The sequence below is a fragment of the Strigops habroptila genome, chromosome 5, assembly GCF_004027225.2.
Source record: "Strigops habroptila isolate Jane chromosome 5, bStrHab1.2.pri, whole genome shotgun sequence".
Taxonomy (NCBI): Eukaryota; Metazoa; Chordata; class Aves; order Psittaciformes; family Psittacidae; genus Strigops; species Strigops habroptila.
Window position 1 is genome coordinate 12,637,142 of NC_044281.2, and position 17,018 is coordinate 12,654,159.

General features: G+C 38.7%; 1 protein-coding gene across 6 annotated transcripts; it reads left to right on the forward strand.

The window, feature by feature from the left end:
* Positions 1-4,979: 4,979 nt before the first annotated feature.
* STRADB (STE20 related adaptor beta) lies at positions 4,980-14,686 on the forward strand. Of its 6 annotated transcripts, XM_030486145.1 has the most exons (14): positions 4,980-5,126; positions 5,692-5,715; positions 6,086-6,189; positions 7,647-7,703; positions 8,036-8,116; positions 8,490-8,589; positions 9,233-9,354; positions 9,826-9,934; positions 10,440-10,563; positions 11,123-11,294; positions 11,449-11,553; positions 11,762-11,991; positions 12,544-12,586; positions 13,063-14,686. In XM_030486145.1, the coding sequence occupies exons 4-14, from the start codon at positions 7,692-7,694 to the stop codon at positions 13,213-13,215; spliced, it is 1,251 nt and encodes a 416-aa protein (XP_030342005.1). In that variant the 5' UTR covers positions 4,980-5,126; positions 5,692-5,715; positions 6,086-6,189; positions 7,647-7,691; the 3' UTR covers positions 13,216-14,686. The 6 variants fall into 6 exon arrangements, with proteins under 6 accessions (XP_030342005.1, XP_030342002.1, XP_030342008.1 ...); XM_030486142.1 differs by lacking the exon at positions 5,692-5,715; XM_030486148.1 differs by lacking the exon at positions 4,980-5,126 and having other exon boundaries at positions 5,133-6,189; positions 9,856-9,934.
* Positions 14,687-17,018: the final 2,332 nt, after the last annotated feature.

The window sequence follows — 17,018 nt, forward strand, 5'->3', positions numbered from 1 at the left end:
CATGACCGTACTATAAAAAAATAGTCTAGAAATTAAAACTATTAAATCACGCAGAAAAACATGTCCAAAACAAAAGCCAGAAAACTTTCTCAGGTATTATTTTTAAACTTGTTTTATAAAGATTATGTCAACTGTCAATTTACTATATTCATTCACACAGATGTACTTATCAGTTTTGTCCCCCTACTCCCTCACATGCCAATTTCCCATTGATGTTTGAGTCTTTTATAAACAGATTAATTGAACATGCTAAAACCAAGGAGAACTCAAATACTAGAAAAGGACCTATATGCAGGAATGGTGCTCTCAGGTGACTTTCAGGGAAAGCTCAAGAGAAATGGAAATATCAGACAACATTTTATATATATACCTACCTACCTATCTCAATTTGTGTATTTCTGTGCTCTCTAAATTAAATTCTCTTCCATCATGCGTGTTTCACATTTGTCCTGGTTTCAGCTGGGATAGAGTTAACTTTCTTCCTAGTAGCTGGTGTGGTGCTGTGTTTTGGCTTTAGTATGATAACAATGCTGATAACACACTGACGTTTTAGTTGTTGCTAACTAATGCTTACCCTGATCAAGGACTTTTCAGTCTCCCATGCTCTGCCAGTGAGGAGGGGCACAAGAAGCTGCGAAGGAGCACAGCCAGAACTGAAATAGCCAAAGGGATATTCCATACCACAGAATCATGCTCAGTGTATAAACTGGGGGGAGTTGCCCGGGGGGACTGGTTGCTGCTGGGGACTGGCTGGGCATCAGTCAGGTGGTGGTGAGCAATTGTATTCTGCATCACTTGGAGATGTGTTGGGGTTTTTTTGTTGGTTTTGTTTTGTTTGGTTTGTTTTTCCATTTTCTTTTTTCCCTCTGGGTGGGCAGAGCTTATTCCTTCCTCTCTGTTGCTCTCTATTTCTTCTTCTTATTATTATTGGGTTTATTTAACAAATTATTCTTATCTCAACCCATGGGTATTTACACTTTTTCTGACTCTCCTCCCCATCTCGCTGGGGAGTCTGGGAGGGGAGGGGGACAAGTGAGTGGCTGCGTGGTACTTAGTTGCCATCTGGGCTTAAACTACAATGACATTTCAACTATCAACCACATGTCTTGAAACAGTAAGCTAAAACCAGGAGTACCTACAGCTCGCTTAAGAAAAAGACTTCTTGTAGAAGTGAGAATTAGTCCCAGGCCTTTTGCATTTACCCCACAGAATCCAAGCTGCTCTGAATTTTGCTACATCATCAGTGCATGGAAAATGAGAGAAACTCAAAAAGAAAGGCAATGCTGGAGCCCATTCGTACCAAGAAGTACTTTTTAAAGTGTGAAAGGCTATCACTTATGACCCAAGCAATATTCTTACTGTTCACCCATGCTATAACAAGACCTGACAAAACTCCCAATGAAAACTGCACAAAAATTAAAGCATAACCAACAAAAAAAAAAAAAAAAGAAGGCTGGAAAAACATGTTAAAAGCATTACCAGGAATACACATCAATTGTCTACTAACTGGTAAGGTATCACACTGTATAGGTTAAAAAAAGAAAAACTAAAATAATAGGAAACACATATTCCATTAAACCACTGATATTGCAATGTATAGTTTGATCTTAGCAGCAAAGAGACAAAAATGAGTTCTCCTGACCACATGACAGATTTTATTAATTTTTCCTTCAATGACTCAGAAGATCTCAGCCAAGATTCACTTGCAAAGGCAATACTGAGTAAAGCCTTAGAGAAGTTGAAATGGCTATGAAAGATTAAAAACTATTGCCTTATCTTTATAACTACCACTTTCAACAATTCAAGGTGTGCCAATTTATTTCAGACTGTTATTCTGAAGACATTCTATCCCTAGAGAAATCTGAATTATCAGAAAGGTGAAATGAGTTGCTTTTACAACTGGAAACTGTAAATAAGCAAATGTATGTATTAACTTCTTTGTGCATAAGAAGTTAAAAACATATCCAAAATATTGGCATCTATACTGAGGACATCCAACCTCAATCATAAATATCCTGTTATTCCTGCTGTTTTCCATTTGTTGAGAGCAGCAACACATGAGTCGACTCCTCACAAGCACATGGAAAGACTAAACTAGATTTGCTCCTCTGCACAGTTAGAGGGTGCAAGACATCAGGCCACAACCAACACAAACTATCAACAGCAAAGAAGATTCTAACTTAAGATTAAGAGAGAAGGCACCATCCATTTTCCAAAAGGAAGCCAACTGAATGAGTCACTTATTCTGGGATGCCAAATTTTACTGCTATGTAAATATGCAATTAAAGAAAAAAAAAAAAGAAGTATCAGGTCATTAACACGATACTTTTTTATTACTAAAATTGGAATGCTGTCAAGCCAACTAATAACAATAAACATATTTTGCATTTCAAGGTTAATAAAACAGTTCTAATAGCAAACATGACCATGCTGAGTTGCTGCCAAAACATTCCTGCAACTAGTGCTCAGAGACAGAGGCCAAACCCTCCAACACTGTATTTTATGAGATGAAGGACAAAGGACTATATACTGAAAAACAAATCTACGTGAACACAAACTTTGTCTATCACAGTTAACACTTCTGTGTGCTTCACACCTGTTATTTTCAGCCATTACTGTCCTTACGGAAACCTACTTAGTGCTCGAGTTTCTCTCATGTAAGGAAAAAAAAGAAATCATTTAAAAGAGTATGCCAACATAATCCTAATAACAAGTGTAATAATCATAAGCAAACCTGCAACAGATCTTCAAGCATGAATAGTATGGTATAAGAAAGGAACTGTAAGAAAACAAAATAAAAACGAAGCCACAAACATCTGGATTGTTTTTAATCTGGGGTGGGGATAAGGCTTCGGAGGTGAAACTGCAGAACACTTTTTAGAGGATGATGAATATCAAGGGGGTCATAAAGCTGGCCACAAAGATTCCCTGATCCTATTTATCCAGAGTTATGCCAAGCCAGACTCACTTTTTCTCCTTGACAGTCATTTGCAACAACCCATACTTTCCGTAAGTGGCAAAACTACCTGTTAAGTACATGTATATATGCTTTATGTATATATGTATAGTACTGAATACCACCACTGTTTGAGGCTTAAGATTTTTTAAGTCCTACATGCTTGGAGGTTGTTTACATTACCCTTAGCACACAGTTTAAAAATAGCGTATGCTTAATTGAAGTCTAACTTTAACTGAAACTATGAAGACTACCTACATGAAATACCCATATCAAGTTTTATTAATTCCCGATTCTATTTCATAAATGCACACTCATAACATTGCTACAGGTATATATGATTTCTTTCAGGTAGACTTTTTTCTTCTGGAAAAAAAAAAAGAGAGCCTGCAAGAAATAATGTATACATGTAGTAATGTTACAATCACAGGGGAACCAATCTCCTTTTTTCAGAGAATAAAGAACTGTCACTGAGTATTTGTTGGCTAGTGTACAAAAATGTAATATATGCTCTTGAGGCAAGTGCTGTGCTATTATTTCATTATAAAGGTTATTTAAAAAAAAAACTTCGTTTAAAATTGAAGCTTGTTCTCTATAAAGTATAGCTTTAGTGGACAAAAATAACATTTAAACTGACTGAAATCATTAATACTTTCAGTGGATGCATAGCTGAATTCACCCAAGGAAGTAGTTTAAATTTCTAAAAACACATTCCAGCTAGTGACAAGTATTTTAACAGTTACAATTCTGAACTTATTAGAATAAACCAGGCAGATCTCAGTCACCAGAGTATCACTAGCAATCTAACTAGATAAAAGGATCAGCCACCTCTTTTGTAACCAACTCTGAAAATGCTACTTTTGTATCTCCTTGGAAAAATAATCAATGAATTACATTTATCATTCCTGAAAGACAGCACTCTTACTACACAAGATTCATTCTAGCAAGTCCGCTATTAGAGGCAAGCCACCATCAGGAAAGTCTGTGATTTTCCAACACTAATCGTTAAGCCACATTTTCAGATACACATAACAGAAACCTGACACACTGATTACTGATCACTAATAGATGACACCACCACTAGAGAGCTGACAAATTTCATGTATTTGATTTCCCCTCCAATTTAGCTTCAGTGTAAGAAGTGTAATTAAAGAGAAGTCTATCTATTTTTACTCAGAAATATATCTTTTAAAAGCTAACAAGTATCTGAAAGCAAACCTAAAATGGATAATGTTGTGTGAAAAGTTACCTATTTGCATCAGACTCTTGCAATCAGTCAACAATAACTTTCAAACACAGCTGATCCGAATGTAACAATGTGATTAAAAAGCTGGCAGAAGCCAACATCTCCTTGCCCTCAAATCCACATGTAAGCAGGAGCACAACTAAAATGTCATCAAGCTTTGCCTCCTAAGAGCGGTGACAGAATCCTCCAAGGAGAGCCCATACGGATATGGGTACTCCCAAGGCAGGAAGGAACTCCGGAGCTCGCTGAAGGTCACGCCGTCATAGCGCCTGCAGCCACAGCCACCATGCGCAGGCAGAGCCTAGCATCTGACTCCTATCTAAGCACACACGTTGAACGCATAAAGCTTAATGTACTGCCAGTCTACATTACCACCGTGAAAAGAGCTTCGTCAGCTGCAACACACGAAGGGAACAGGAATTCTTTAAGCCGGCACGGGGCAGCCTGGGTAGTGCCGCGGCCCAGCGCGGAACGGCCCCAAAGGACAGCGGCTGAAGGACGCGGCCCCGAAGGGGTTAACGCGTGTGGCAAAGGCGGCAATGCACTACCTCGCCCCTGAGGCGATAGAGCTACCCGCCGAGCACCTCTTAGCCGCTTCGCTCCGGCGCTCCTCCTCCCCACCGCTGCCCGAGACCGACGGGCGACAGCCCAGCATGTAATAAACAGGCGACTGAGGAAGGACCCCGATGGCTTCCGCCCGGCTCCAGCCCCCGAACTACAGCCCCCAGCTCGCCGCGCGGCGCCGAGGGGCCGCCCGCCCTCCCGCCGGCGCAATCGACGAGCCCCACAATGCGCCGGGCCGCTTGGCGCGGGCGGCTGCGGTACTCCCCGCGGCTCCGCAGGGGCTGGGAGCGGGGCGGGATTCCGGGCTGGCGGATCGGCTCCGCGGGCGCGCCGGCCGCTGACCCCAACCTCAGGCGGCGGGTAGGAGCGGGCACTGCCTCCGTGCAGGGCCTCCCGGGCACGCCAGGGCTCCGGACAAGCCGCGCCCTCGCCCCGGCGACAGGGGAAGCCGGGCGGGCCGGGGAGGGCGGAGCGGAGCACGCCGAGCTCGAGAGGCGGCTGCGGGGAACGGCGGCGGGGCCGCCGCGCTGGCAGCGGCGCATCCCGGTCCCGGCCGACGCGGGAGGGTGCGGGGAGGCGGGGGCAACGTTAAACCGCCACCTGGCGAGGGAGGAGGCGGGTGCGCTGCGGGGTGCGGGTGTAACGGAGCGATGAGGAGCTCTGCTGGGAGAGCCGCAGGGTGCCGGTCTCTCGCGTTCCGTTACTTCTGTCACGGACGGATCTAACTCGGGCTACGTGATCGAGAGCTGCCTCGGTCGCTCTGAACACTGAAGTAGACTTGAGCTGCCCGGCGTCAGCAGAACCGCACGAGTAACGTGCATTCGCGGTACCTGGGTTTTGGGCTCCAGAGCCTCCGCGCTCCCCCGGCTCACAGGCACGTTTTTCGGGTTTTCTTTTTCCCCTGTATCGCTCGCTGCATCTGAAGCTTTGGCCAAGCTGCGATGAATGTGTGAGTTCAGCTGTGCAATACTGTCACTATCCGTAGGACAAAAAAAGAACAAAAAAAAAAAGCCTGCAGTACAGAAAGAAAAACGTGGAATCAGGGGAAAGATTTATGTAGGGATGTGATCCAAAATCGTGTTAAAAATGGAAGCAATGTTAAACTACATAAGAAAAATTAAAATCTTACATTTGTTATGTTACTTCAACAAATGTGGAACATGGATGGTTTTGCTGGGTGGCTATACCCCTTTGAACAAATTCTGCAATTAGTTTATATAGTTATTAAGACACTATTCTTCAGCTTAGCTTTTGTAGTTTCATATTCCAAGCCACAGAATAAATTATCTTGTATAATGGAATGAGGTATCTCTTTCCAGGTAGGAGAAGGATGCTGTAGCCATTACAGTGCTGGACAGTATCTTGAAGCACCTGCATTTATTCTTTTATCGTACTCTGCCAGAGACTTCCTCAGTGAAGCTGGGTAAGTCAAGCCCTGATCCTCTGAAGGTACCCAGTACCTCCTGAGGATCTCCTTTTGTCTCCATTTGTTATCTTTAATAAGGAATTACAGTATTTCTTTACTTTCGTAGTGGTAGGACAAGGGGTAATGGGTTTAAACTTAAACAGGGGAAGTTCAGGATAGACATAAGGAAGAAGTTCTTTACTGTTCTTTACTGAGATAAAAGTTCTTTACTGGTGAGGCACTGGAACAGGTTGCCCAAAGAATTGATAAACGCTCTATGCCTGGCATTGTTCAAGGCCAGGTTGGACAGAGTCTTGGGTGACATGGTCTAGTGTGAGGCGTCCCTGCCCATGGCAGCAGGGTTGGAACTAGATGATCTTAAGGTCCTTTCCAACCCTAACTATTCTATGATTCAAACAGACTTTCAGGGGAAAAATATTAAAAGATTAGGAGCGGCTTGGATATTTGGCAGTGGATAGGAGCTTGTTAGCTTTTCAAAAGTTTTGCCTTGATTACATAGCATACATAAATGCGGGATATCATCAAGCTTAGCTCCTTGATAAAATGATCAGGTTTTGATGTAATACTTCACCTTTTTAAAGATAACTTTCAAGCAGTAATTACATATTAACATGGAACCTCATGACTTATATGCCACTAAGTAGGATCCATCATGGTAGAAGACTTGCTTGTAGCTAAAGTAAATTAGCTAGTCCCTTTTTATGCTTCAGAAGCTTTGATATGCTTATTAGATATAGTCATCTCTCTCTCTCCTTACTGCTCAAGCTTTCAAAGCATCAGACATAAAGTCTGATGGAGGATTTTGAGAATGGCTCCTCTCATACGTGAGGGGGTTTGAATGCTGATTCTGTACCCTAAGTAGAGTGAAAATTACCAGAGTTGGTTGCCCTCTTTTTTTTTTTCTTTTTCCTTTTTTTTTTTCTTTTTTTTTTTTTTGATTTTTACTCAAGTCCCTTACAATAGGATTTCCTTTACATTGTAAAATGTAAAGCTGCTTCTGGGTAGGTTTTTCTTTTGTGAGCTAGTTCAGCTGCACACAGCTGAGCTGAGATCGGACTAGCACAGCTGTGCTCCTTTAAAACAACAGACAGTGATTTCTTTTCCTACAAACTGACAGCAATTCATGAATCCATTCCTTTTTACTTTCTGCATTTATGCAGTTAAGTTGCAATTAAATTGTTTGTTCAGAAGTGGTAATAATATCTCTAAACCCATGAATCAAAAAGGAAAACTTGAGTTTGAATGTATATTGCATATCCTCAGTATGGAGTTTGAAATCTATATACTGCTTAAAGGCTCAACAGAAGCAGGCTTTCCCAGAGCTGTAGTTTTGGGGGGTTTTGTGTGTGTGTTATCTGAGAGGAATGCCTCACAGTTCTAATTAAAGACATATATATATATATATATATCACAGGTTTATATGCAATCTTACATTCCTACTGTATTTTTTCTAGAATAAATGGGTGTATATGTCGCTTCCCCTGATCTAAAGCGGTTCCATGTCTTGTTTGGTAAGTTTGTATTTAAAAACCTTTGGCAGTTCTACCTTGTTACCCAGTCATACCTTAATGTGAAAAAGTTCTGGTGAAATGCCTTGCTTGAGGGGATTTCGACAGTGCTGAGGTATTTAAACTTCGTTGTATTGACTTACGCTGAAGGAGACTGTTCAGTATCTCTCCTCTCTAGATCTGCCATGTATGTGTTCTATGCTGTTTTTTAACCTCTTGCTTGACTGACTTGTAGCAGAAAACTTTCTGAACTCCTGTTTATACTTTTTGATGTTTTCCCACGGCTGTGTTTAATAAAGCAACTCCACTGACATTCACTTACTTCTCTTCTCAAGGACTGTTCCTGTATTCTACGTACACCAGTTGAATCAATCAGACCAGAAGAGCTATCTGAGAGCAGCATCCGTGAATGCCTGGTAAGAAGAAAACAGAAATATTAACTGGCAATGTTAAATATGAAGCTGGTACATATTAAAAATAATCTTATTAGAGGTACTTCTTAAAATGTTAACAGCAAAAATAACCAGAGTACTTTCAGGGCTTTCACTCTGGAAGAAGACTACAGGTAACGAAGTATTACGCTTAATCTTGTACCAGTTTAAAAACAAAACAAACACAAAAACCAAGTAGTTCGTAAAACTGAGTCTCACTTTAATGGTAGAAGCACCAGCTTGAATGTTACAACTTGAAGAGTTGATCTTAGCATTTTAATTACTGGTGTTTCTGTGTTAACATGTAAATGTTTAAAATTACATAGTCATTTTGAGAACTGTTTCTCCTCACTTTTAGGCTGATTCTGACCTAGCCGGGATTCCCCCATCTACAGGAAGGAATGAAATGGTATTTTGCTCTTCTAATGTCTCTCACTATGAACTCCAGCTGCAAATAGGTAACATAAGCATACCTTAAAATATTTCTTGTTCCTGCATATGCATGTTCTCAATAGGTTATTGCTAACTGCAGTAAATACTAAGTTGGAAAATGTATTATCAATCAGCTGACTAGAACTATTCTTGTGTCTCCTTAGTTGAGAAGAGTGCAGAACATTGCTCATGTTTGCGATTCCTATTTTAAAATATCAGTAAAAATCATTAATTAACTGTTTTTTTTCTCTTGATGTTTGTGCATGTCAGTTTTCTAAATCTGTGGTATGTGGACAATAAATACAGCATTAAGTAACATCACATGTTGTCACTTGGCTACCTGAGCTGATTGTTCTAAGGATGGCTGCCCTCAGTCCTACTGTGCATGCATATGTTTATGTGAATATGCATGCTGAAAGTGTTGTTCATTTAGATGTATAATTGATACTGACAAGTGTTTCAACACTTTAAGGTATAAGAATAGCAGAGCCATGCTTTAATTTGCTGGATATATTCTGCTGCAACTACTTAAGTTCTTAACATTCTTAAAGAAAAGGCAATGCTGCTATCAATTGCAGTTTTAGAAATATAAAATTATCTCTAAATATGAAGGAAATTGTGGTGGATTATTATATTTTTCAATGTTAAGGTAGCCACTTCTGGTTTCAGGAAGGAGGTTCAACAACTTAACTTCAATCTACCTTGCACGGCATACGCCTACAGGCATGCAAGTTGCTGTAAGGATCACAGACCTAGAAAATTGCTCTGAAGAGCATTTGAAAGCCTTACAGGTAAAGCAACAGCATTTCTGCACAAGTCTGGTGAAGATAGTGATGAATACGTATGAGGTTACTCAACAGATCTTGCCTTTGTGTTTACACTGGGTCATTTCAGTCAAGCTTTTCCTCCAAAGGAGCAGAATATAAATACAAGGCATGCATAAATTTGAGAGTTGCTTTCTGAAGAAAACAGCTGAGAAGTGTTTTAGAAGAACTTCTGTAATTGTACAACTTTTTCTTTGAAACATGTTCTGTACTCTGTACTTAACACTAAAACTTTGGACTATGAGCAAACTAGGTTTACTTCAGACAAATGCAATTATAGGCAAGTTATTTACATTTCTATTGCAGGCTATGTACATCACCTGCAACTTTGTATAAATTCACACAGGGAACAGTTCTTTCTACTGATTACTGATGTAGCTAATGCTCTTAAGACTGTTGTCTTGTGGTTAACACATCCACTTTCATTTAATTCCATAGAATGAGGTGGTTTTATCCCACTTTTTCCAGCATCCCAATGTAATGACACTTTGGACAGTGTTTACAGCTGGCAGTTGGCTTTGGGTCATCTCCCCATTCATGGCCTATGGTAAGAACTGTTAACTGCAATTCTGGAATAGTAAAAAGGGTGGATACAATTTTGGCCACATGGTCCATGAGAGGTTTTTCTTTAAGCATCTCCAGTCTTGTAGGAAAAACAAACTTTCCCAAAACATTTTTTAGAGAAGTCTTCTGTACAAAATTGTCTTCCCCAGTGAAGACTGGTATTGAACTGCATTAAATTGCACTTCGTCCTAACACCCACCACGTGAGGAATGCTAACTGGGAAACTTATTTGACTTTATACTCCACTGAATTTTGCCAACAGAAAACTTGTCTAGATTGAATACAAAGTATGATAATGACTTTGATTGATTTAACAGAAGCATGACTGGATTGTGATCTTTGCCTGATGGATGCATATAACTGTTCTTGACGTACTGTAGTCAATGTAACAATGAGAATGCCACTCTTGATGAATGTATACAATGAAGCAAGCACAGATGAGTAATTTAACAAGACTTGTTAGGCTTACCTAGGTTTTTCACTTCCAGGTTCAGCTAGACACCTGCTGAAGACTTATTTTCCTGAAGGAATGAGTGAAGCTTTAATAGGGAACATTCTATTTGGTGCAATAAGAGGATTAAATTACATGCACCAGAATGGCTACATTCACAGGTAGGAGAATGTCAATAGGTAAGAATCAGATTACAGCATCCAGTTTATTAAGAATTTAGATTTGCTTCAAAACTAATTTTCAGCTTGTGTTGTCTCCTTCCTTTTCCTGTATACCTTCTTACATCTGACAGTGCAGAACCATTTTTTTTTTTCTTTTTTCAATAATACAGCAGAACCAAGTTTGTAGAAGCTTAACAAGAACAGTATTCATACGTTACTTAAAGCCAGTTGCTACAGGGATTATACATCTGTTTGGCTTTGTCTTGAATTAGAGTTGTAGAAAGGGCTTCCTTACTTTACACCCTTTGCAGGGAAAGAGGTCCCTTCTCCAGTTTCTGGCTGCCTTTCCTCCCTCCTCTTACCCCCCCAGTCTCTGTTCTCTCTTGGGGCTGTATTAAAAAGACAACTCATACTGAGTGAAGAACTTCCATGAAAATAATCTGCTAAATAGAACTGCACACTAACATCTTACTATAAGTTAATGAAATATGAAAGCCTTTCTACTCTAGTAGTGCTTTGAGTAATTCCTATAACTAAAATTTACCACTTTATGTTACAGGAATATTAAAGCTAGCCACATTCTGATTTCAGGGGATGGGCTGGTTTCTCTCTCTGGCTTAAACAACCTCTACAGTTTAGTTAACAATGGACAAAAGTCAAAGGTGGTATATGATTTCCCCCAGTTTAGTACGTCTGTGCTTCCTTGGCTGAGTCCTGAACTACTGAGACAGGTTAGTATAAATTACACTTCATTTTTAATCCATCTGTAGATAATCCCATGTAGATAACAGGGTATTAGAATCTTGTCTTGAAACAGACACTTCTGGTTTTGTCAGCACTGCTCAACGGCATTAGTGATCAAGTAGAGTTCTCTTTCTCTCACAGGATTTATCTGGGTATAACATGAAGTCTGACATTTACAGTGTAGGAATTACAGCATGCGAATTAGCCAACGGACATGTTCCATTTCAAGATATGCCTCGCACTCAGGTATGATGCTAAATTCTGTTTCTACTTCCAAATACTGAGCTTTTTTTGTTTTACTATTGCTGCTGAAATGGTGGCTGCTTTTTGTTACTTGAAGTACACATGCTTCTTTTTAGATCAAATAATTCCTTCCATTTCTGGAGTTTCACATCTTAGCCTGAACAGGTCTGGATAGCTTTTGAACTCTTGTACTGCTATTCCTTTCTACTAGATGCTGCTGCAAAAGCTGAAAGGTCCCACATATTGTCCTTGGGATATAAATACATTTCCCCGTGGGGAATCCAGGATAAAGAATTCCCGGTCAGGTGTTGATTCTGGAATTGGTGAGAGCATGACACGCACAATGACCAGTGAAAGACTACAAATTCCCTTTTCCAAAACATTTTCACCTGCTTTCCACAACTTGGTAGAACTTTGCTTGCAACAGGACCCTGAGAAGAGGTAACATTCTGGTGAAAACCAATTGTCTGTCACTTCAACCTAAGACCAAGCACAGCCCTCAACTTAGGATATAGTAGTTAGTTGAATACTGTTCAAGTCAGAATTTCAGACCAGAAGCACTACGCAAAACACTACACTTACCTTTGGTTTTGTAATTTAAAAATTATCTTGTCTGTTAAAGGAGCCATGCTTTTAAAGTTGTTTGTTTGATGCCTGAATTTCTTGTAATATAAGTGTACTCTGTATCAAGTAGAATTAATTTTTAAACATGTACTTTGTCCAAGAAGAAAACAGAAATCTGAAGTACATGTTTTCAGTACTATGTCTCTTCTGAATGAGGCATTAAAGCCTTTTGAAATAATTTCTTTGTAGTGCCTTTGCTACAAATTGAGGCATAGAATGTTGGAATCCTGTGCTGCTTTTCTCATGCTTCACATTTGTCCTGTGGATATAAAAACACAGGGCTTAAATTGATCTGTGAGTCTAGCCCATTTTCCACAAGCAGTATTTTACTTTCTAAAACATAATTATATTGTTCATTTTATGATCCAGGCCATCAGCAAGCAGTTTGCTTTCGCATACGTTCTTCAGACAGGTGAGTTTACTACATTTTGTTAAATGACATAGCTATAGTCTAAATAAACCACAAAATATTAGAGTTGAATTACAAAATAATTAAGTTAGCTGGAGCCAGAAACTATCCTGTAACAGCGTATCTGCTTCAGACTTTTTTTTTTCTTAAACAAAATGGTATTTGATAAGAGTATAGCAAGCATAAGTGATCCACTTCCCCTTTGATAAAGTTGGTTTAACTAAAGTCAGCCTAACTAATAAGAATAATGGTTAATATTCTTAATTTAAGGCAGAAAAACTGCATAGCTATTGTAATTAGTCTTCAAAGACTAATTCAACTTACTCTAGAGTGAAGGAAACTAAACCCCTCATGCTATTATTTTCAGTATTGTAACATGCAAGAACATGGCTGTAATTTTCACATGCTTTTAATGAAGTCAGATGCAAAGTTATGTAGACTTTTATGTGCAGCCTTGTTTTAACTTTTCTTCTTTCTAGATAAAAGAACAAACACAGAATTCACTACTGTCTCTATTACCACCTCCTATTCAAAATAACAGATCAGAGTTCTTGGCACTGCCCTCAACAACAGTTGGGACTGAACGTGGACATATCACTGCAAATCAAGACAATACAGACTGGGAATTCTAAATAAATACCAAACGATCATACCTCTCCTGTGCTTCAAAGAAGGAAAATGTGATTTTTACTTGCTGCTTTAGTTTGTATGGTTAAAATACAATTAGATGAGATATACTTGAAAATGCCATTGAAGTGGCCCTATTTCATTAACTACTTTAATCGTTGGCGTAATGAAATGCAGCATGCCTCACTTTCTGGCCATAAGGAAAACTGTATATAGAGAACAGCTGAATGCTTACCTCCCTTTCAAAATACTTCTTAGGAGAGTTCCTGCTGTAATCTTACTCTGTGCTGTATTTTCAGCTCATATCGCTGCACTCCATGTGCCTTTCTGAATTCAGTCTTGGGTTTTGCCTGTGACGTTGCTTAAACAATCTGTCTTTTCATTATCACTCAAATTATTTTAGTGAGGAGAAATCCTCCACTTCCAAGTCTAAATTTGAAACTGCACAAATTGGTTGCTTATGCAGATAAATGTTTCTCTTTTCATACATCCCAAAAGGCATTTTTCTCAGTTGATGTGCTGTCATACTTGCCAAAAGTCAGCTCTGCATAATATTTCATGCAGTTTTAATACTGTGTGTTTCCCAAAGAAGTTAAGCTACTTGAAAATGTGACTCATGCTAATGCATTTGCCTACATTCTTAGTACAGATTTGTGGTTTTGCGTCTCCATTTATTGTTGTCATTTTAGCAGTTAATCTGAGGATCTCTTAATATGCAATAAAAGTCTCAAGTTATAACAGTACGGGTTAATTCTGAAGAACCACATTAAATAATCTAAAGTTACTGTACATATTTTTATTTATACTGTATTCCTGTTCACCAGAACTTATCAGAACCTAGTACTGTTTTCTTAAAAGAACAGGCAACATACATTAAGCTTCACTGCACCGCTGCTGGCAAGCAAGCAGTTTAAATGCCCATGGATAGATTCACCCATAACAAAAACCTAATAAACCTCCTTAGGATTCTAGTCAACTTATCTGTTTTAAGTCAGATGAAAAACTGCCCTTCTCCCTACAGTTCAGTAAGTTCTCATCTCTCATACTGTACCAGGCAACTCAAGCTGAACAAAAGCAGCTTTTTAAAAGAAGCTGCATGTTCTCATTGTGTTTTAGCAAGTTGGGTCCCAAAGCCACTAGTACTTTCCTGTTATGTAAAGTTATTTCTGTAGAAAAAAAAAGTATAAACAGATATCAAATGTCTGTATTTTATATTTTCAACATAAACAGTATTCCACATTAAGTCTTCCATAGCTGAGCCAGTCTGCAACCAGCCTTGAGAATACTGCTGTTTTGTCAGGAGCTTCGCTACAAAGCCTTGAAGACCAAATGAAATACAAGCCTGAGACTGACATAAAATTCTAAATGACCACATTAAAGTATTAACAAAAAAGTTGATTCTACTCATTATGCTGTGAAGAGAGCTCTATATTTCAAAACTTAATACGTGAAACTTCAGATTAAAAACCTTTCGATCAACTTACCCTATCTGTCTCCATTTATTTCTGTAATTCTCGTACTTCTGTTTTCACCATAGTCCTGTCATACTAACAACTTCTTGTTACTGCAGGTAAGAAGTTTCATATCAGCCACCAGTCCTTCTCCATTTGTGAACAGCCAATCTGCCAGGCCTCTCCCCTAGTTAGCTTACTCACCAGTTGCGTCAGGAAGTTATCATCTTCCACACCCTCCAAGAACATTTATGCATTTGCAAAATCTCACAGCCACTGAAACAGAAATCTGTCGGTTTGTTACTTTTGCAGTACTTGTGAAAACAACACAAAGAGGTTTGGGGTTTTTTTGCTGCCACCTTTCTTTGTGCTAGAATTTAACAGTACATAAAATAATGACATACCTGTAATAATAGAAAACTTAATTAACATCCTGAATATATACTCAATATATTGAGTTTCTTACTGTCTTGGTCTGATATGGCAGCAGTCTGTGAATGTCTGAATGGACAAAGACAGGAAAAAGTGGGATTTACTCAGAAACAACTTGATCTGCTATATGAACTACTCATGTTAAAAAGTCTCAATGCAATAAATAACCATTGAAGAGATAGTAACAGTTTCTCCCACTCAATGCTATTAAAGAACAAAAATAAATAAATAGGAAATTATGCGCTTTACCTTACCTCTCCCTTTTCCCCATCTTCCTTCTCCTCAAGTGCTATGAAAGCAGTTTTTAATCTAGAGAATGGGTAAAATCATGGGAAACCATTTGAAAACCATTGTTCCAGATGTCTCTGACACAAGGTAAGATACCCAAGTAGGTGACTTACATACCCCATCTTTAATGCTAATAAGTAGCTTTGCTAAAGTATATTAGGTTATCTAATAAGCGTCTAGAACAACTAAGATAGATAGCTGTAACAACCTGTCTGATGGCCCCGTTCTGTATGTATGAGGAAAAACTACAATTCAGAGATACCACACCACATGTCCATGCAGACAGATATCAAAAGACTAAGAACCATACTATGAAATAAAGCTATGTGCTGCAACAGACCAGTAAAGACATGCTGATTTTAAAAAGAAAGCACTGAAAAATCAAGGTGGTCTACTAATAACCAGCTAGCAGAATAACATTTGGTATTTAGCATAATTAAACCTATCCAGAAACTTGAGATAGGATGAAGGAAAGAATATTAGATTTAAACAGGTTCCTGTCGAAACTTCCATCATTCCCAAATGAAAACTCCATAAATTGATAAATCCATTACTTTTGGATAAGTAATGTATGTTACTAATCCAGAAGTCCCAGAAAATTCCTGAAAAATGCCCAAAAAGGTCCATATGAAATTAGTGGCATTTGAGTAGTGGTTTTATTTTTAGGTATGATTACCGTATATGCCATTACTTCTGGATTTACCCACAAATCCAGGTTCATGGAATCTATATTTGTCTTGTCGTGAAATCCACCTGCAACAGAATAGACCACTAACAGAAGCTGAAATCTTGCCTAACAGTCTTGACAGGGCTTTCAAAACTTAGGTTATGGCAAAACAAATTGACACACTAGTAATAAAGAAGGAATATTACATTAAAAATTCCTAGGAAAGAACTCGGTGAACCTTCAGAGTGGTTGCTTTCACTCACTGTAGCTATAATACTGTAGTTAACGTTGACTAACCACATTAGAAAAAATCCACTTGAAAATTTTTAATTTTTTTAAACACTACATACTTTTTCTTTCCCACACTTTTACATCTCTGAAATGCAAGAGAATCTTGTCATTCTGATAGCAAAAACACATTTTCCATCAAAGTAATTTTTTTCTTTCAATGGTCTGGTCTCTTTGCATAAAATCCATTAGCTTATCACATCAATTAATTCTGATGAAGATTGCACAGTGTGCAACACCTTATTTTGTAAATGACCAAAGCCAGAAAAGCTATGTAACACCTGTAACCAATGTGAAAACACATTTAATGTTGGTTAACACATTAAAATGAAAGATGCAATAAAGATATTGCAAGAATTATTATTATAGAACATTATTATTATTATTATTGCTAGTATTATTACTACTAGTACTAGTTCATGATTTCGTTTTTTTTTTCTTCATCGCAACCTGGGAACATTATTTTGGCAAGTGAGATTCCCAAATAAGATTGTCCTTGCCCTCTCACTTTTCTTTGGAAGGGTATTCTGGATTCCCCTGTCATTTTGCAGTGTCACAATTTCCAGTAATAAATCCTGGAGTATTTCTCAAAAAAACTCACCCTTTTTATTCACTCTTTTCTTAAGATTGATTTCCATTTGCTCTGCTTGAATGTTTTGATTCTTAAACTTCAAGATGATAG

Coding starts and splice junctions, on each gene's coding strand:
- STRADB (XM_030486145.1), top strand. Junction 8,117..8,489: donor GCAGCATCCGTGAATGCCTG/GTAAGAAGAAAA, acceptor CCTCACTTTTAG/GCTGATTCTGACCTAGCCGG. Junction 11,554..11,761: donor AAGATATGCCTCGCACTCAG/GTATGATGCTAA, acceptor CCTTTCTACTAG/ATGCTGCTGCAAAAGCTGAA.